We start from the raw sequence: 21593 nt of genomic DNA on the forward strand, positions 1-21593 counted from the left end.
TCAGTTTCTTCTTCATTGTGCAGCTACTGTTGCTCATATGCACTATGTGATGTACTAACCTACTTAAAATGTGAATTTAAAATATTACTTAGTAAACAATAACTAATCTGCAATGCAGGATGTCCTGTCATAAGGTAGATAATTAACAATTTACCACAGGCTAACAATTATTTAAAACAACAATATAAAAATAATTTCAGTCCACATGTAAATTTTATGTACAACAAAATAGAAAACTTAGAACTTGAAAAAGAAAGTTCCCATTTGGCTCACTGAGGATTTGCAGTTGATGAAGTGAATGTTGCCTACTTTTTGCAAGTGAAAATGTTTTGTGCTTGTTGCACAGTGTTCTCACTGTGTCTTCCAGTTTTAATATCATTAATGTCTTATGCAACAGAAAGTTTGTCACGTGGTTGCAGATGGTGATGTCGGAGGAGAAGGTGGAGAAATATAAGAGGAAAGTAACAACGGGCCACAACTGTACAAGGAGTTGGGAACACAGGCAGTGCTAGTTTTCTGAACATAGTTTTTACTACACCACCACCAATCATTACTTCACACTATGAGAAACTCAATCATTCAGTGGCACCAGAACACAATGAATGTCTCCTAAAGACTTTTTTTTCCCTCTGAAAATGAGCAATGATTAACGAAAACTAGACAACCTTCAGATCTATTCATCACTTGCAGACCCTCTACAAAATCAGTCACAACCTGCTTTTCTGCATTTTCTTCTTCATAAATCAAATAGATTTTTTTCTGTAGATTATCATCTAAATCAAGTCATGTATATGCATTGTTTTTATTTTAAAAATCATAGTAATATCAAAAACAACAAGGAATTATATTTGTTTTTACAGGAATCCATTTGCAAAATAAATGCATCTTAGAAAATTTTATATGCCCATTATACATATCTATTGACAGTTCAATACAAGCATCAAGTTTTTGTCACAGATAGTTTTAATGAACACTACAAATACAATACTTATTTTCAAACTATTTGAAATGGCTAAAAGCAGGTTTTGCAAAAGTCATATATTTCTACTACAATGTACAGCAGAATACATATGTGTCATCATGGGGCAGAGTCCAAAACTGTCACTACCCAAAATTGCCTCAAATTTTAATTCTTACCCTGCTACAGACATGCTCTCTACAGTTTGTGCTAAGCGTAGCTTTGTTGTGGCTGCACTGATCACCAAATGCTGAAACCTGTGCTCAAAGACGTTGTTCGAGCTGCTAAGCAATATTTATCGTCTGATTTTAAGAAAATTATTTGCTGAAAAAATTTCATTTTTGCACATCTTACAGTCTGATATCTTTGCTTGATAAAGAACTGAATTACTTTTTATTATTGTCATGGTTACTGTGCTGCATCAAGTTAAGTAAAACATTGCACACTATTTTAAAGAGTTTGCAAAGGTAAAAGCAAACTGTGTCAACTTTGTGTATGGTTGATTTTAGGTCATAAATTTCAGTGTATGAAAAGTAGATAAAGTATAAAACTTTTATTTGAAATTGAGAGCTCAGTGATCTCCTTTTGTTCTCGAGTTACTGACTCTTACATCCAACAGACTGTCACACACATTGCACCCATTTCCATCACTGCAATTTGGGAATTGTGTGGTTGTAACAATCATCATATTTCATAAACAGTTCAAGATATTGAAACAAGGTTTTTGCAAATGATAGCATGTAAAGATGCACATATGTTAAATGATAAATACTTGAAACTTTTTTATTCACAAAGGTAATTGTGGAAGTAACTCATAAGCAGCAGTGAGAGGTTGGCGTGTGGTTACACACATACACGCAGTAGCATTGTAGGAAACCACAGGCAGTGCCTGTAAACGTGTCAACAGCACCTGGGGAACAGCGGAGCAAGACACGTATACATGTCCGCAGCAGCTAAAAGGTTAAATATTCTTGATGCAACCTGTTATAAATGAATTCACTTGTTCATATGAAATGTCATGGCACATTAAAACTGTGTGCTCTACAAGGGCTCAAATCCAGGCCTTTATCCCGCACAGGAATGCTTGTATGAAGATATCCAAGCCCTGGCCCACCCTCACATTTCCAATACGTTGCTTTTAATTTTCAAATTTTACAGAGGCTCTACTGCATACTTTGTAGATTACCACTCCCCAGAAGAAAGGATATCATGAAGAAATTACTAAGCCAAAGCCTGTGATTTGTTTCTAGAATGAAATTTCCACTCTGTTATGGAGTGTGCATTTTGTACGATGCTATAAAGTCAAAATCAGTGCATAAATAAACAAATTGTAAGTAGCTCCAAACACCCATAAATAATTAAAGAATGAAAAGCATAAGAAGTCACATAACCAAACACTTTATATATAAATCATGTACGTAACAGACAATGGATCCAAAAATAATAATTTCAGATCTCATAAAATAATAATATCCTGCACCATGGGAAGTAATACAGGAGAAACAAAACAGACACAGAAGAGATTCCATACAAAAATAAATGTCACTGAAAATCTATTCTTACTGTCCTATTACACAGCCGTCTCAAATGGTTCAAATGGCTCTGAGCACTATGGGACTTAACATCTGAGGTCATCAGCTCCCTAGAACTCAGAACTACTTAAACCTAACTAAACTAAGAACATCACCCACATCCACACCCGAGGCAGGATTCAAACCTGCGACCGTAGCAGTCGTGCGGTTCCGGACTGAAGTGCCTAGAACAGCTCGGCCACCGCAGCCGGCCACAGCTGTCTCAATGGTATAACGTGCCCAGAAAGTGAATCTTACTTTTACTCATATTACTACATTGTGATGTAATTATTTTTGTACTTGTGTTTTCTACACTCGCTTAGATGTCCATGTCGAAACATGTTTCCCTCACATTGCTACAATCGAGGTAACTGTACCGCACCTAGACAATATAAAATAGTGGCTGGTAGATATTTTAATTATTTAGAGGATTGTTATTGTTTCACAACCAAGTAAGCATTCTGGAAATAGTGTGATGGTGAACTTAGTATAAGGAGGTGATAGGAACATGTTTCAGAATAACAACAGCAATGTCACAATATGTGCAGGAGTAAGGCACTTAAAACACAAATTGAAAAATAGGAATCAGTACGCGAAGCACTAGTACGCCAGTAGCTGCTCGCCATACAGTAATACTGGAGAGGCTAGGGTACAGGAACGATGACTCTGTCACCGACAGAGATCACAGCACTCGCACTGTCATGGTGGAGCTGGCTGAGGTATACACCGAATCTCATCTTGCCACAGAACACCTCGGACAGAGTCCTCAGCGGCTCCCTCGTCTTCTCGCCTGTCGCCTGGTCGACGCATATCACCTGGCAGCGTGTGCAGGGCCCGTCCACCTGTACAGAATTGACTATCTTGAAAATGGCAAAAAAAGCTAATGGACATTACAGGCTGGCTCTTATGTTTTCTTCATGTTTATTGGATGTGAAGGTCAATGCCCAGTGAACTATTAACAGGAGAAATAAGCACAATTCCCAAACAAACTTGAAAAAATCTCCTTTGAAGGTTTCCAGGCACTGTTCAATGCAACGCAATTTGATGTTTTTAAAAAATTAGTCAGTAGCCAAGAGTATAGGTCTTGTAGTAACGCAGACACCAGTTTGATTCTCAGAAGTACGTTTACATCTACACGTACATGATTACTCTGCAGTTCACATTTAAGTGCCCGGCAGAGGGTTCATCAAATCACCTTCACGATATATGTCTACCGTCCCGCTCTCGAACAGCACACGGGAAAAATGAACACTTAAATCTTTCGATGCAAGCTCTGATTTCTCAAATTTTATTAAAATGACCATTTCTCCCTACTTAGGAGGGTGTAAACAGAATATTTGGAGGAAGAAGTTGGCGATTAAAATTTCATGAAAACACCTCACCGCAACAAAAAATGCCTTTCTTCTAATGATTCACACCCCAACTTGAGTATCACATCCATTACACACTTTCCCATATTTCCTGGTAGTAAGAAATGAGCTATCATTCTTTGAACTTTTTCGATGTCCTCTGTCAATTCTATCTGGTAAGAATCCCACACTGCACAGAAATACTCCTGTAGAGTACAGACAAGCATAGTGTAGGCAGTCTCTTTAGTGGATTTGCAGCATCTTCTAAGTTTTCTGCCAATAAAATGCAGTTTTTGTATCACCTTATCCTCAACATTATCTGTGTGATCACCACCATGTAAGTAATTCATTATTGTAATCCCTAAGTACTTGGGTGAATTGACAGTCTTTAGATATGTGTGTTTTATCGTGTAACCAAAATTCAATGGGTTCCTTTTAGTACTGATGGGGATGAATTACCACTTTTCACCCCATACAAATATTGTGTCAATCATATTGCAATTGGGTTTGATCTTCTAATGACTTTACTAGGCAGTAAATAACAACATAATCCACAAAAAATTTAAGATGGCTGTCCTAAATGATTTATACAGATTTCGAACAGCAAAGAGCATACGACACATCCTTGGGAAATGATAGTTATCACTTATGTTTTACTCAATGACTGTCAGTTACTATGAACTGTGACCTTTCTGACAGGAAATCATGAATCCAGTCTCACAACTGAGACAACACTGTATAGGTGTGCAGCTTGACTGGATGTAACTTTTTTTTTATTTTTGTTACAACTCTATTTTCAAACAGAATGTTAATCAACAAACACTTAATCATAACCTTGCTTCATAATAGCAATAACAACATCTTTTTATTTTTAAGTACCAATCAAATGAAAACGTAAAATGTCAAATAGAAAATAAAATACTGTTCTATGGACGTTTAACAGTGTTGTTGGTGTAGATAATTTCTTCATTTATGAATAAGGCATTTCACATATGTGTAACAAATTTTAATTTAAACTCGTGTGATTAGTAATTAAGAATAATAAGAGTGTTATTTTTGTGAAAAAATTATCGATTATTTATTAATAAACATTTCCATTTGAAAATAAATATATAATTCAAATAAAAGTACAAAATAAATCAAAGCAGTGACTTTACAGTTAACAAAACCCACATGCTATGCACTCCACAACTGGCAGCTCTGTTAAAATTCTCAAAATGTGTTTATGCAACAGTGCTCCAAAATCTTCAAACACAACTGTTTTTTAATTCGTTTGAGAACTGCATTGTACTATTTTAGAAAATTTCTGTCTGGGCACTGAACTTTAAATCCCAAATTATGAGGAAATCGAGGTGGGCAGAGCAGTTCATGAGATTCACTTGTAGGACAGTATCCAATAAAAGCTGTCACATGCATAGAGAAACTGGAGATAAAGAGCAGAAGTTTAACATAGCTAAGGAAGCAGCAACTAAACATTATAGTGGTAATTTGGAGTTAATGCAGTATACAGATCAAATTTCTAAAGAGTTTTTGAGGTGTTCGAGAGTAGCCAGGCATATAAACAACACTGAAAAACACTGCTGAGCTAATGGACAATGTCCTCCCTAGACCTAACTAATAAGAAACAAAACACACAAAAAAGAGTTAGCAGAGAAGGAGAACATTCTCTGGAAACTCAGCGATGTTCTTTTGTTATCATCCAATCAATGGTTTTTGTACTACAACAATGAAAAATCCAGGATAGACTAATGACAATATTATGAAAAGGATAGATTGCTACTTACCATCACACACACACACACACACACACACACACACACACACAAACCATGCTCTCTGTCTGCCGAAGCTTGTTTATACACTATCTGATAAAAATTATCTGCACACCTATTAGCTGACATTTAAGTGGGGTGTGTTCACCTTCCACTTTTATGATAGCTTCAAAACTGCTAGCAACACTTCCAATGAGGTGTCTGTTATGTCCCCAGAGAAAAGGCAGGGCATCCTATCTCAATGGAAGTGAACTTTAAAAATGTTAACTCGTCCCAAAAACGTTCCATTGGTTCACGTCTGGACTCTGGGCAGGCCAGTCCACTTCAGGAATGTTGCTGTCCATAAACCACTGACTCACATGTGCTGTTTCATGACAGGGTGCAGTGGTCATGCTGATACAACCAGTCATAATCTCCAAACTGTTTCTCTATTGGTGGCAGTACACGATGCTGTAAAATGTGTTCGTATCCTCCTGTATTTAGTATTTTATTAAACACAATAAGGGAGCTGCACACTAACTGTAGAAAATAACACCACCTTCTCTGTACTTCACTAATGGCACTACATACGGTGGCAGACATTCGCCAAACACAAACCCTCCCACTGGATGCTACAGGGTAGAGTGTGATTCACCTCTCCGAGTCACTCGTTCACAGTCTTTCACTGTCCAGTTGTTCTTTACACCACCTCACACATTACTTAGCCCTACAACAGGAATGTGCCAATCGAATGTCGCACCTCATTCTCCTTAGCTGTCTACGGGTATTCACTGTGCGAGCTCGACTACGGGTAGCACTTTGGAACATACGAGTTATTCCTTCCACTGGTTTTGTTCAATTATTTTTATAACAACCCTCTGCAATGTTCGAGGACCCTGTCCGTCAGTAAGTGAGGTGCGTCTCTTGCCTCGATTTAGATGTGGTCGTTCCTTCACATTTCCACTTTACCATCAAATCACGAACAGCCAACTTGAGCAATGTTAGAAGAGTTGAAATGCCCCTGACAGATCTGTTACTCACATGTTACTGACCAGCCCCAATAAAAAATCACTCAGGTTTCGTGACCCCAAGCCATTATGCTGAACTGCTTCTCTACTGACCACACAATACTTCCTGCTCCCCCTTATATTAGCAGGTCCACCTCATGTTATATAGTGGTCAGTTTTGCATTACATACGGGTGCCCTGATACTTCTTATCTGATAGTGTAAGCGCGACAACTGCTGAGTACCTCAACTGTATGTAAGTGATCACTTTCCATTATTTGCATTCTATCCAGCACTTTCCAGTATCATATTAAGATTTGTTCATCTTTTGTAAATGCACACCTATACTTGTTCCTCATACCAAAGGCTTCTCCTTCCTGGGAGTATCTATAGAACACGATGAATGAACAAAAGTCAGAATGACGGTACTCACAACAGGCATGTATATGGTGCCCCGGGAAGAATGGCCAGTACTGAGGAACAATCATTTGAAGCAAAACTATGTAGTAAATGTGGGCTCTAAAATGCACTGCTTAAGAGCTATGAGCTCCTCTTCATCTTCAATACCGTACCACATATCTCCTCTTCTTTAAACACTTTGCTTTCCATTTCTTGAGAGATGGTAGTATGGACCAAAGCAAGAAAACAAGTGTCCAGTGGACTCTAAACCGCATACCTTAAGAGCTATGGGCACTTGTTCATCATTGCTACAAAGAAACTTTTCTATTCAGCGAGTGCTCTTAGCTCTTACGGTATGTTTCGTCAACTTTTTTACTTTGAATATTCACCATTTCTCCTGGGACATCCTGCATAAAAACTCTATCATAGCTTTCAGAATTAACAGTTTCTTCCTTATGCTGAGATGAGGGATAGGCTGGAGAAGGTTATGAAGGAAACAAAACAGGTGGGTCTCCACTCATCTTTACTATCCCCAAACTATCCTTCTCTCCTTTCTGACTGAGGAAATACTAGTTATGAAAGCTAAGATGGTGTTGTGTATTTTTACAAACCATCCATCCAAAAAGTTACAAGACTGATATTGTTTCTTGGTGCTTAAGTGAAATCTGGACAGCAAATACAATGACAGCTTGAACCAATCAATAACTGTAAACAACACGTCACAAATCACAATGGAGCAACATATCTTAATCATGTGTTCTAGACATTCTCCAAAATATTTTGAAAATGAGAAAAGTGAGAGTGAGATTCTGTCTGCACAACTCAGCTTCTGAATGAAAACAAAGACTTGTGAACACCTGCTGCAGCTAGACTGAAATGAAAATGTGTACAATTCTTTTCGGGAAAAAAATCAACACAGTTCCCCAGACTTGGTGTTATCAATACAAATCCACACAAAATAACAAAGTGCAGAAATTCACATGAAGGACAATACTTTGACAACAAAACTGACATTCGAGCCAATGTGATGCACAAGTTGAACAATGTCCCGAAAAAGGACTTTTCTGGCAATGTCACATGGTTGTATGATCATCCTGTGCATCATACTCACTTTGGGGGAAGACTATGTAGAATATTTGAAGCATTAAAACCACCATCCTAACTTTTCTGTAATTTTTTTAAATTATTAATCCAATCTGAAACCTTTTGGACTGTCGGAGTATGTGGCTATCAGCAATACCGATATTTTGCCTTCTGTCTCAAAATTGTATAGTTTTCTCCACGAATTTTTCCTTTTGACATACCTGAATGAGCTGATTGAAAACAAAATGATAAAAATTCAAACTTTATCTGAAGACATTAGATTAGTGGGGGTATAACAAAGTCAACAGGAATTCCAACACACATGTATCTCTACTAATTTTATGATTTTTCAAACACGACTATTTGCCAACCATCATTCATCTACTCGGTCTCACAGTTTTATGTAAAATATAGCAGACTGATGTGCAGAGTACACAAACACATCTCACACTTGCTTTCGAGTTCTCTCTTTCTTTTTCTAGTAAAAGTACACTCACATTTGCATATACAAGCACACAGACATACGAAGGCCCCGTCTCCGTGTGGTTTTATGTACAAATGTGCGTACTTCTGCTAAGAAAAGAAAAAGAGCTGGAAAGCTGGTGTCACTAGTGCTTCTGTGCTCCACACATCACTCAGCTATAGGCCAGTGGTTCTCTCTCTCTTATTTTACCTGTTGTTCCATCCAGAATTTCCGTAATTTTTTTATAATGTTCTCAATTCTCCTTTTTTACATAATTTTAATGGAATCAGTAAATAAGATCAAAAAACAAAGCTTTAAATAAAGCTAAACTCATGTATTATAAATTATTTATGAAATAGGGCAGCAGATAACATTAGCTTACAGAGAATAAATTGACATTTAACTGCAATTTAACACAATGCATGCAGTTTCTGACATGGAAATCTTACAGATTCAAAATTATACTGTTCTAAGGTTATCAAACAACCAGTGGAGTCAAACATCTTAAATTCTTAGGACTGAAAATAGATATTAAAAGCTGTCTTGTCAGTATCACAGTCAGGGTCTTGTGAAGAAACTAGATACTGCCTTCTTTACTATGAGTAATGTCCCCTCTCCCTCTCTCTCTCTCTCTCTCTCTCTCTCTCTCTCTGACACTCAAATCAATAAGTTTGTTTACTTCAAGTATTTTCCCTCTATTATGTTCTATGGTATGAAAAGGACAGACTATTATTCAGTTGGGTTCCGGTGTCAAGAGACATTAGCCGTGAGTGTGTCAGTTGTGTGTGTGAATGTGTGTGTTTTCTATTTCGGAAGGAGAACATTTTTGTCTCAAAGCTTACATGTTTAGCAGTCTTTTTCATTGTGCCTGTCTGCAGCTCAATGCTTCCTGCATGCAGTGAGTAGGAATCTATCCTCTTCATATTGTTGTTTTTTCTATTGTTTGATACTCTATGGAGGCAGTTCTCAAAGTGGAGGGCAGAGAATAACAGAAGAGGGCACCATCTTTCACTGAAATATTTATATTTCAGATTATGTAAGAAAAAAATTTCCAGTGAACAAATGTTGCAGTGTCAGATTCTCAACTCCATGAACCATCATTAATGTGCTGTCTCGTTTCACAGGAACTGACCAGTAGATCCTGTCAGCAGGAATTCTGAGAAAAGGGGGATGAGTAATATTTCATCACACTGCCTCTGTCAACGATCACTGCACAGTTAGCTAGATACTTTTAACAACCAGTAATGACAATAAGCCAACTGAAAATATGCCCTCCACTGCCTCGCAACAACGACTGCATGAATAGATTTTTAATCACGTCATTGTGACTGTCCATTCAATTTGTAGCAGACTTCCACAGCCAGTTTAAAGATAGTGAGATAACTAGAAGCTGAATTCTTGTGCATGTTCATTGGAAGTAGGTAACCGGATTTAAAATAAAGTGATACAAGTTCTGGCATTCTCATGGATGAGTGGCTGGTTGACAGGGGTAACGAGACATCCCATGGAAGTGATTCACCTAGTGTCTCTTCTCCTCAAAAGGATGCAGTTCTGGTAAAGAAAAAGATGCAATTCTAAAAAGGAAAACGACTCAAATTTAATCAACAAACATTCTTTCGCATCTTTCTCTGTTTCTATCAGCAATGTTAGTTCTAGATGCAGAATTAAGTGTAAGTGTGTAAAAATCAAGTTCATTATTTGACATAGGCTTTACCAGCATACTTTTGAATGAGGAATGACCACAGTGTGTTCTTTGTTGCGAGATTTTTGCCAACAATCGCTTGAAACCTTAATTAAGAGAGATCTGCAGACAAAACTTCCAAATGACGTAAATAAACCTGTTGAATCTTTTAGGTGTCATGAGCAACAACTAAAATGAAATATTAGGTCCTTCAATAAAAGGGCATCAGTTCCTAAGAAAGCCCTAAGAACATTCCTAGAGGTAGCCAGCTTATTCGCAAAATCCAAATCATCACATACTACTGGTGAAAAATTACATCCTCCTGCAGCTTTAAAGGTGTGCAAAATTGTACACGGAGAAAGGTTTGCCAAGAGTCTGAAGTTGATACCACTCTCAGGTGGTAACATGGCTCATTGTATTGATGAAATAGCTGCTGACATGAAAAATCAATTGCTGCTGCATCTTTGTGATAGCCCAAAATTCACCCTCCAATTTGGTGACAGCACTGCTATCAGTAATCCTCCCCAGCTTCCTGTTTTTGAACACTACTGTTATGAAAATGAAATGCTTGAGGACTATCTATTATGTGAAGTTCTGGAAGGAAGGACTCCAGGTGAAGGTAATTTCTTTCTTGTGAATTCCATTTTTATTGACAACGATGGGCAAGTTGTGTTGCTATATGAACTGATTATGACAGCATTTACCAGAACTAAAAGTGGGTTCATTGCAAGTGGGTGTACTGTTTCTCCCTCTGTAAAATTAACACACTGCTTGATACACAGGAAAGCATCGATTTCTAAATAGTACAACTGGAAGTCAACAGACTGATTAATAATACAGTTAGTGTTATAAATTTTGTGAAACCACGAGCTTTAAACACTACATTATTTTCCAATCTTTGCAATGATATGGGTTCTACTCACGATTGGCTCCTACTAATACTCTGATTGTCTTGTGGTACAGTTCTTTGTGTTGTGGGGCTCAAGGATGAACTTGGTCTTTTTCTATTGAACAGCAGTCCTAGTACACACATCAAAAAATAGTTTTGCATCACCGCGGTTCAGAGTGTTCCGGAACCTGTACAGAAAATTGGAATAGAGATCAATATAAATATCATTTCCACCCTTTTTATTGCTCATGAAAACCACACACTGCATGTTGTACCACCATACAGCGAGACCTTCAGAGGTGGTGGTCCAGATTGCTGTACACACCGATACCTCTAATACTCAGTCCGGTTAAAGGTATACGCGACACTCATCGGTGAAGAGAACGTGATGCCAATCTCGAACAGTCCATTCACCATGTTGTTGGGCCCATCTGTGCCATGCTGTATGGTGTCATGGCTGCAAAGATGGACCACACCATGGACATCGGGAGTGAAGTTGCACATCATGCAGCCTACTGTGCACAGTCTGAGTCGTAACACGACTTCCTGCGACTGTACGAAAAGCATTATTCAATATGGTGGTGTCAGGGTTCCTCTGAGTCATAATCCGTAGGTAGTGGTCATCCACTGCAGTAGTCGCCCTTTGGCGAACTGAGCGAGGCATGTCATCGACAGTTCCTGCCTCTCTGTAGCTCCTCGATGTCCGAACAACATCAGTTTGGTTCACTCCGAGATGCCTGGACACTTCCCTTGTTGAGAGCCCTTCCTGGCACAACGTAACAATGCGGACATGATCGGACCATGGTATTGACCGTCTAGGCATGGTTGAACTACAGACAATACGAGCCATGTACCTCCCTCCTGGTGGAATGACTGGAACTGATCGGCTGTCAGACCCCCTCCGTCTAATAGGTGCTGTTCATGGATGGTTGTTTACATCTTTGGGCGGGTTTAGTGACCTCTCTGAACAGTAAAAGGGACTGTGTCTGTGATACTATATCCACAGTCAACATCTATCTTCAGGAGTTCTGGGAACCGGGATGATGCAAAACTTTTTTTGATGTGTGTATATTGGCTTTGTTTCATGGATGAGAAATGGTTTCTAGTAAGGTGCTACTTGTCGATGTTTTTGAGGAACTGAATGCCCTTAATGTACCGCTTCAAGGATGAAACAGAATTGTGTGTGTCTACATTTTTGACAACGGCATTAATCGAGATGAAATGTCAATCTCGATTGCAGCTGGAAGGGGATCTATGAGTTGCAGGCTCCAAGATTCATCTAGGAATGAAATTTATTTCTTCACAAATTCAGACACGCACATAACACTAACTGTGAATATGTCTGAAAATTTCCAAATTTCGAACTTTGTACATTTTTACTCTTGTTTATTTCCTTTTTGGATGATCAGTTTGAATCAGCTTTTAAACTGGCATTTAAAAGTTGACTATTGTCCTATTATCATTCATATGTCAGTATCTTTCAAATATTAAAACATTCTAAGCGAATTAAAAGAAATATAGATGGAAACAGTTAAACTTTAACTTACCAACTAATTTCTGAACCAATAATGCTCAGTTCCAGTAACTATACATGCAGCCATGGTTATTTACGAACTAGTTGTCCTTGTTAACTTTAACCCTCTGTGAATCATACAAATGCATACTAATTAAAAACAATTAATTCTGACATCAAAAGACTCCCTCTCATCATTAACATTGTTGTTGTAACTGATAGTTGCAATAATTAGACAGAAGTAAATAGATAATGTGGGCCATATTAAAAATAGGTGATTTTGGAGGGGGGGGGGGCAGCTGCAAAATAATGTATGTTTCATAAGGGGGCCACAACAGAGTAAGTTTCAGGAAGTTTCTGCAGCAACTCTATGCATTCACAAAGACTATTAATGGCCCAGAAAAGGGCAATCAGAAAGATCCATGGTGTCAGCTTGCAAACTTTGTGCAGTCTGTGACGAAGCAAGCTGGGATAATTTTACTTCCCCTCTTGTTTTGCCATTTGCCTTCTTAAAATTCATTTCTTCATTTTGACAAATTACCATTAACATAAGTGAATATAATCTGCATTTTCATTGTAGAGAAAGGTTGGCCTCAGTTTTAAAGAATATAATACCAGATCTAATTTTGTGCTTAGTTTTATGTATGTATTTGATTTTCTAATTTATTTTGACTGTTCCTAGTTAGTATCTTTCATTATAGGGCAAAATCAGTAATTATTTCATAACTTAAATTCTATTGTTGATGTATAAACAAATATAAATTCTGTATTAATTATAAATATTTAGAGGAACAACTGCTAGTAATCTTACAGTACCTATTTGGCTCTCTTCAAAAACATGTTAGCAAAAGTAATTAACAGTTTTCTCAAAGGTATTGTTTGCATAATTTGTTAATTTCATGATTTAACCAAATAATTCAGCTTAACCCTCGTAGTACAAGAAGCTGTTGAAAAGATGTAAGTTTTCGATATATTCAGTTAATTTAATGAGTTAAGTTTTAATTGTAATTTTTGTAAATTAAACATCAAACAATGTGAAGTTCCAGTACCTATTATTGCGAGGATATATAAGGGCCCAATTTTTAGTCACGAGACAGTCAGTCCACGGCCAAGTTTCAGACGAGAAACCTTTGTTGGTTAGAATGACAACGATGCCGCAACTTAACAGTGAAGTAAGTGTTACACAATTAGGTCAGGTGTTAAAACAATGACAGTGTCTGCTCCATACATACCTTTCTATTCTTCAAGAACAGTGAACTTTGTAGTTAGGTTTTTACTGCTCGTAGATGTTCAATAGTAAACTATTTTAGCAGTATGTGGAGGTTTGCCTGTTGACTATTAATGAGGCTTATGGAAAGTTTAAACAATAGTGCACTGGCCATACATATATAACTGCATACTATTGGGGAGTTGTGAACAATGAAAGTAAAAGACCGTGAAACACAACTGTGCATCTGTCGGCTACATCATTTACAGCAGACAGTAGTTGCACTTCCACAATCCATTTTTCAGCCAGTACATCGACACTGAGGAAAACGAGTGAAGAAAGAAAGCAGGCAAGCCGTCACGAGGCCTGTGTTTAAGCATCCCAGATTTATAACTGTCATCCTTGTACATACACTCCCACACTCGTGGTTAATAATATGAACACATTCAAAATGAGCTGCCACATTCATTGTCTGTATCACAAAATATTAACATTTTAAAGCTACAGTGATTTCCTCATCTGTTGTGTGTGTCTTTGTGCTGCCTATCAGTCATCCCCATGTCACTGCTGCTTTTACTTTGTTTTTGTTGATATCCAAGCTGCCTTAGATTTAACAAGGTCTTCAATTTATTCTGTCATATCTACCAATACATTATTTAGTGGACTACTACACTTTTACTTTTAGTCTTTTTGTCTGTTAATTTACCAAAATATTTTTTCATTTCTTATTCAGATGTACAATGCTTCTTTGACCACTGTAGAGAATGGTGAGCACTATTCTGCAAGTTTCATTTTACATAAGCAGCCAGCAGAATTGAAAAATCTCTGATGAGCCAGATATTTTTCAAAGGCTTCCTTGCAGCACTCTCCATTTAATTTGTACAGGGCTTATTTGGTGTAGCTTAGTGTTGCACTGTAACATATTATTTATTGTATATGACACTGAATTATGTAGTGAATTATCACATGAACAAATAGCTTTGACTTAACATCGTTCCACAGAATGTACTGAATTAAATTAAAATTATAGCTTCTTCCACTTCTGTTTGGCAAGACAAATCCACATTAAACAATGAGAAGAAAAATGTAGGTATAAAACAAATTATGTGAAGTATGAGAAGTTTTATTGCTACAAATATCTACTCAGAAAACAGAGAAATTAAATGCAGCCGCCTTTATGATCAGAATATAGTCCATCATCACGCTTTACTTTGCATACTGACATTCCATGATGTAATATGGGGTATTAACTGATGAGCCTCATGTAGTCCACTACTTAATGGGTGCTGTTAAAATCACATTCCCAAACATTATCTCTCTCATGAGATTTGTTGTTGATGATGTGATCTTGTTTACAGAAGTCACAGTTGCAGCTATTCACAGTACAACATACAGAGAAACAGTCTAAAAGTGGGAAACACATCCTTCTTGGCCATTCAGGAAAGAATGTGTCATTCTTCAGAACGCACTGATAGACTTAATAATAAGCTGCATAGCTTGAAACCTAAGTATAACAACACTATTGGCTAAATCCTCTCATTTTCTACAGGGAATGCTCAAGATACATTTAATGCTTACTGTCATTACTGCAATTTACTAAAATTAAGAAAATCGAGGTAATATTGTTCTTGTAACAAGGACAAGGTAACTGGATCAAGGCATCATGAATCAAAATGATTCTACAGAGAAATCATTATAGTTACTAATAGGCCACAGATACTACCTTCACATCGACACTAATTTGAAATAATAATTTTATTCGTATAGTGGCGTGTTCCAAACACATACCTTAAAATCCACGGATCCTATACGCAAGGTTTTCCACTCATTTTCCTCAAAGGCATCTGTACTTTCTACAACCAAGTTGCTGCGAAATCTTTCCAATAGACCTTCCTGGAACATGAAGTGAGCACATTGTCGCTTAGAAATACTATCTGACAGTAACACAAAATATTTCAACAACAGCATCAGTTTAAAACAATCACAAGGAAACTTTTCTTTGAGTGTTATTTGAAACAGACTGTTGATATGACACTCAAAAAAGAAAATAAAAAAAACATGTAGGAAAATAAACATAGCATTAAGCAACATTTTCAGATAATAAACATTGCAACTGAACTGCACCAGCATATCCAAGTAAGTACAGCTGAGGAGAAACAGAAAAATGAGGAAAATTGGAGCACCAGACACTGCAGTCCTCAATGGTACATACATTGTTCAGGTGTGCTCTTGTACATAGAATGCTTTTAAATATATGCAGTGATGGGATTGGGAGTATTTGTAATTGTTTGAAGAGGGTCCCACTGTGAATTCTTGCAGAGTTGTGCGTTATAATTTGAATATCTCTTTTCTGTATTTTGAAGGTATCTACTAAGTGTGATTTAGTTTTACCCCAGAATACTATACCATAAGACACAACAGACTGAAAGTAACCAAAATACACTAATCTAGCACACTCTAGATATTACCCTCAATGTGAAACATGCTGAACTGAACCTGTGGGATAAATACTCGATATGGTCTTTCCGGCTTAAGTTTTGATTAATGTGCATGCCCAGAAACTTTGTGGATTGCACATTCTCTGTCTCTTTGTCACTCACTTTTAACTGGAGATCATTTCCTTGGTTTGCTTGTATATGATTTGTTTTACTTAAGTGTTAACTCGTGTGCAAAAAAATGTTCAAATGTGTGTGAAATCTTATGGGACTTAACTGCTAAGGTCATCAGTCCCAAAGCTTACACACTACTTAACCTAAATTACCCTAAGGACAAACACACACACCCATGCCTGAGGGAGGACTCTAACCTCCGCCAGGATCAGCCGCACAGTCCATGACTGCAGCGCCTTAGACCGCTCAGCTAATCCCAACCCGTGTGATTAAACCTCTGTTGTATATATTTCGGACTATGTCAGTTGTAGTGGGTAGTGATTTTTTTCATCATCACTTATAATTATGCTCATGTCATCTGTGAACAACATAATTTTGGTAGCAAGATTTGGATTCTTTGCCACTTATACAGAGCAAGAATAATAAGGGACCAAGAACACTGCCCTGTGGAATGCCTATTTCCACTTTTTTGCATCCGAAAACTATTTGATTTTATAGTTATTATGATCTGAGATGACTTCTACAACCTGAGTTCTGTCTTGAAGGTAAGATTCAATCCATTTCCACACAGCTCCTCTTACTCCTGTTGCCTCAATCTTGTTTAACAAAATTTGGTGATTTACTGTATCGAATGCTTTCGATAGATCTAAGTTAATTCCCCACTGAAAATTTTTGATCATCAAAATTCTTGACAATCTCCTCATTATAAGCACAGATGGCTGATTCTGCACTGTGGCCTGAATGGAAGCCATGTTGATTGCAGTTTAGATGTTTGTATGCATCTAAGTAATTTATGAGACTGATTTTTATTAATGTCTCTAAAATTTGCAAATTGATTTGTAATTATTTACCTTATATGGCCCTCCTTTTTTAAACAGATGTCTAACCTTTGAGATTTTGAAACTCTGTGGAAACACCCCTTTGTTGAATGACAAATTGGCAATATATACTCCTTTATGATTTGTTGGGCAACATTTCTAATTAGTGACACAGGCACTTCATCCAAACCTGCAGACATTTTTGGTTTTAGACTGTTTATCACATTTAATATTTCATTTTCATTTATGGGAGTTAACATCATACTTATATCTACTTTTGAAGCTGTTAATTTCTCATGTTTGGTTAAGTTAAAAAATTGTTAGTAATGTAATTTGTCATCTTGTAATTCAATATTTTCACTATTTTCGAGTACTATTTCCTGATCTAAGAGGCTCTCACCTGTTTCCCTTTTCACTGTTTCCCAAGTAGTTCTTGATTTATTGCCTGATTTTGTTGTTAGTCTATCATTACTTAGTAATTTTGCTTGTGTAATTACCTTTATATATATATAATGTGACTTACCAAATGAAAGTGCTGGCAGGTCGACAGACACACAAACAAACACAAACATACACACAAAATTCAAGCTTTCGCAACAAACTGTTGCCTCATCAGGAAAGAGGGAAGGAGAGGGAAAGACGAAAGGATGTGGGTTTTAAGGGAGAGGGTAAGGAGTCATTCCAATCCCGGGAGTGGAAAGACTTACCTTAGGGTGAAACAAGGACGGGTATACACTCGCACACACACACATATCCATCCACACATATACAGACACAAGCAGACATATTTAAATATTTAAATATGTCTGCTTGTGTCTGTATATGTGTGGATGGATATGTGTGTGTGTGCGAGTGTATACCCGTCCTTGTTTCACCCTAAGGTAAGTCTTTCCGCTGCCGGGATTGGAATGACTCCTTACCCTCTCCCTTAAAACCCGCATCCTTTCATCTTTCCCTCTCCTTCCCTCTTTCCTGATGAGGCAACAGTTTGTTGCGAAAGCTTGAATTTTGTGTGTATGTTTGTGTTTGTTTGTGTGTCTGTCGACCTGCCAGCACTTTCATTTGGTAAGTCACATCATCTTTGTTTTTAGATATATATTTCCTACGTGGAATGTTTCCCTCTATTATAACCATATCATTAATTTGAACCCAACAATTACGTTTGTTATTGTCGCTGTTGCATCTCGAAATCTTTCCTGTCGTCTTATTTTCTCTTTATTTTCTCGTTCTGCGTTTACCAGTAGTCTCACTTTCTATTCACCTTCCCTTTTTACCGTAATACAAATTTATCCCGCCTATATATACTCTATAATACGTAACCCACTTCCAAACCATAACCAAAAAATTTTTATTTTGTGCTTTCAACAATACCGCTAACCGTTTCTAGTTCAATAACAGCTGCCTTCACGTATTAAACAACCATTTCGGCTAGTTCTAATAACTTTTACTTTATTTCCACTTCCGTTTTTCGTACATCACTGATCATTTTTAGCCGCTCTCCACAGGTTTTAACGTCATTATTTACAATTGTTAGCCCCATTTTCGTAATCTTTCACCACAACACCACGCCTTTTAATACATTTACACGTTTTTTCGAAATTTTCCCGAATTTCTCCGTCCTTTAACGTGTTTTAGCGGCAACACAACCACCTAACCTTCATGCACATCGCTGTCTACCAACCCAAGTTCACCACAGGATCAACTTAACCAACACTTTTTCGCATTTTTTCATACCAGATCTCCAGTTATTTTCTAGTTCACCCTTATCTCTCCCCATATATTTTTATCTTTCATTTTCATTTCAACCTCATCTTACACTTTCCACCTTCTAATACCATGTCACCCTCACAACACCCCCACAACGACCCCATTAAGTTTTATTTACATTCCCTCCGCAAACATGCCTTCACCCTAGCCAGATTACGCTCGCATATTTTATTTTCTCAGGCTTGTCTGACATTTGGCATAACCCCCAAAGGCCTCACACTTAAAGTTCCCATCTCTGGCTGTTAAATGGTCTTTAAATATGTCTGCTTGTGTCTGTATATGTGTGGATGGATATGTGTGTGTGTGCGAGTGTATACCCGTCCTTGTTTCACCCTAAGGTAAGTCTTTCCGCTCCCGGGATTGGAATGACTCCTTACCCTCTCCCTTAAAACCCACATCCTTTCGTCTTTCCCTCTCCTTCCCTCTTTCCTGATGAGGCAACAGTTTGTTGCGAAAGCTTGAATTTTGTGTGTATGTTTGTGTTTGTTTGTGTGTCTGTCGACCTGCCAGCACTTTCATTTGGTAAGTCACATCATCTTTGTTTTTAGATATATATTTCCTACGTGGAATGTTTCCCTCTATTATATATATATATATATATATATATATATATATGGTTATAATAGAGGGAAACATTCCACATAGGAAAAATATATCTAAAAACAAAGATGATGTGACTTACCAAATGAAAGTGCTGGCAGGTCGACAGACACACAAACAAACACAAACATACACACAAAATTCAAGCTTTCGCAACAAACTGTTGCCTCGTCAGGAAAGAGGGAAGGAGAGGGAAAGACGAAAGGATGTGGGTTTTAAGGGAGAGGGTAAGGAGTCATTCCAATCTCGGGAGCGGAAAGACTTACCTTAGGGGGAAAAAAGGACGGGTATACACTCACACACACACACACACACACACACACATATCCATCCACACATATACAGACACAAGCAGACATATTTAAAGACAAAGAGTTTGGGCAGAGATGTCAGTCGAGGCAGAAGTGCAGAGGCAAAGATGTTGTTGAATGACAGGTGAGGTATGAGTGGCGGCAACTTGAAATTAGCGGAGATTGAGGCCTGGTGGATAACGGGAAGAGAGGATATATTGAAGAGCAAGTTCCCATCTCCGGAGTTCAGATAGGTTGGTGTTAATGGGAAGTATCCAGATAACCCGGACGGTGTAACACTGTGCCAAGATGTGCTGGCCATGCACCAAGGCATGTTTAGCCACAGGGTGATCCTTATTACCAACAAACACTGTCTGCCTGTGTCCATTCATGCGAATGGACAGTTTGTTGCTGGTCATTCCCACATAGAATGCGTCACAGTGTAGGCAGGTCAGTTGGTAGATCACGTGGGTGCTTTCACACGTGGCTCTGCCCTTGATCGTGTACACCCTCCGGGTTACAGGACTGGAGTAGGTGGTGGTGGGAGGGTGCATGGGACAGGTTTTACACCGGGGGCGGTTACAAGGGTAGGAGCCAGAGGGTAGGGAAGGTGGTTTGGGGATTTCATAGGGATGAACTAAGAGGTTACGAAGGTTAGGTGGACGGCGGAAAGACACTCTTGGTGGAGTGGGGAGGATTTCATGAAGGATGGATCTTATTTCAGGGCAGGATTTGAGGAAGTCGTGTCCCTGCTGGAGAGCCACATTCAGAATCTGATCCAGTACCGGAAAGTATCCTGTCACAAGTGGGGCAATTTTGTGGTTCTTCTGTGGGAGGTTCTGGGTTTGAGAGGATGAGGAAGTGGCTCTGGTTATTTGCTTCTGTACCAGGTCGGGAGGGTAGTTGCGGGATGCGAAAGCTGTTGTCAGGTTGTTGGTATAGTGCTTCAGGGATTCCGGCCTGGAGCAGATTCGTTTGCCGCGAAGACCTAGGCTGTAGGGAAGGGACCGTTTGATGTGGAATGGGTGGCAGCTGTCGTAATGGAGGTACTGTTGCTTGTTGGTGGGTTTGATGTGGACGGACGTGTGAAGCTGGCCATTGGACAGGTGGAGGTCAACATCAAGGAAAGTGGCATGGGATTTGGAGTAGGACCAGGTGAATCTGATGGAACCAAAGGAGTTGAGGTTGGAGAGGAAATTCTGGAGTTCTTCTTCACTGTGAGTCCAGATCATGAAGATGTCATCAATAAATCTGTACCAAACTTTGGGTTGGCAGGCCTGGGTAACCAAGAAGGCTTCCTCTAAGCGACCTATGAATAGGTTGGCATACGAAGGGGCCATCCTGGTACCCATGGCTGTTCCCTTTAATTGTTGGTATGTCTGGCCTTCAAAAGTGAAGAAGTTGTGGGTCAGGATGAAGCTGGCTAAGGTAATGAGGAAAGAGGTTTTAGGTAGGGTGGCAGGTGATCGGCGTGAAAGGAAGTGCTCCATCGCAGCGAGGCCCTGGATGTGCGGGATATTTGTGTATAAGGAAGTGGCATCAATGGTTGCAAGGCCCAATCCGTTACCCCCAGGAGTTAGGTATTTTCATTGTCCTCAATGAATTTCTAATACCTGTTGTAATTCAGGAATTAGTATGT

General features: G+C 38.4%; 1 protein-coding gene across 1 annotated transcript in view; it reads right to left on the minus strand.

Moving 5' to 3' along the window:
- Positions 1 to 959: 959 nt before the first annotated feature.
- LOC124718852 (molybdenum cofactor sulfurase 3) overlaps positions 960 to 21593 on the minus strand; it is a 162483-nt gene continuing 141849 nt past the window's right edge. The window contains exons 13-14 of the mRNA XM_047244477.1: positions 15659 to 15763; positions 960 to 3371 (exon numbers count right to left, since the gene is read on the minus strand). Coding sequence (XP_047100433.1) covers positions 3174 to 3371; positions 15659 to 15763 — 303 coding nt within the window. The 3' untranslated portion in view covers positions 960 to 3173. The remainder of the gene's footprint in view (positions 3372 to 15658; positions 15764 to 21593) is intronic.

Source organism: Schistocerca piceifrons, chromosome 10 (assembly GCF_021461385.2).
Source record: "Schistocerca piceifrons isolate TAMUIC-IGC-003096 chromosome 10, iqSchPice1.1, whole genome shotgun sequence".
Classification (NCBI taxonomy): Eukaryota; Metazoa; Arthropoda; class Insecta; order Orthoptera; family Acrididae; genus Schistocerca; species Schistocerca piceifrons.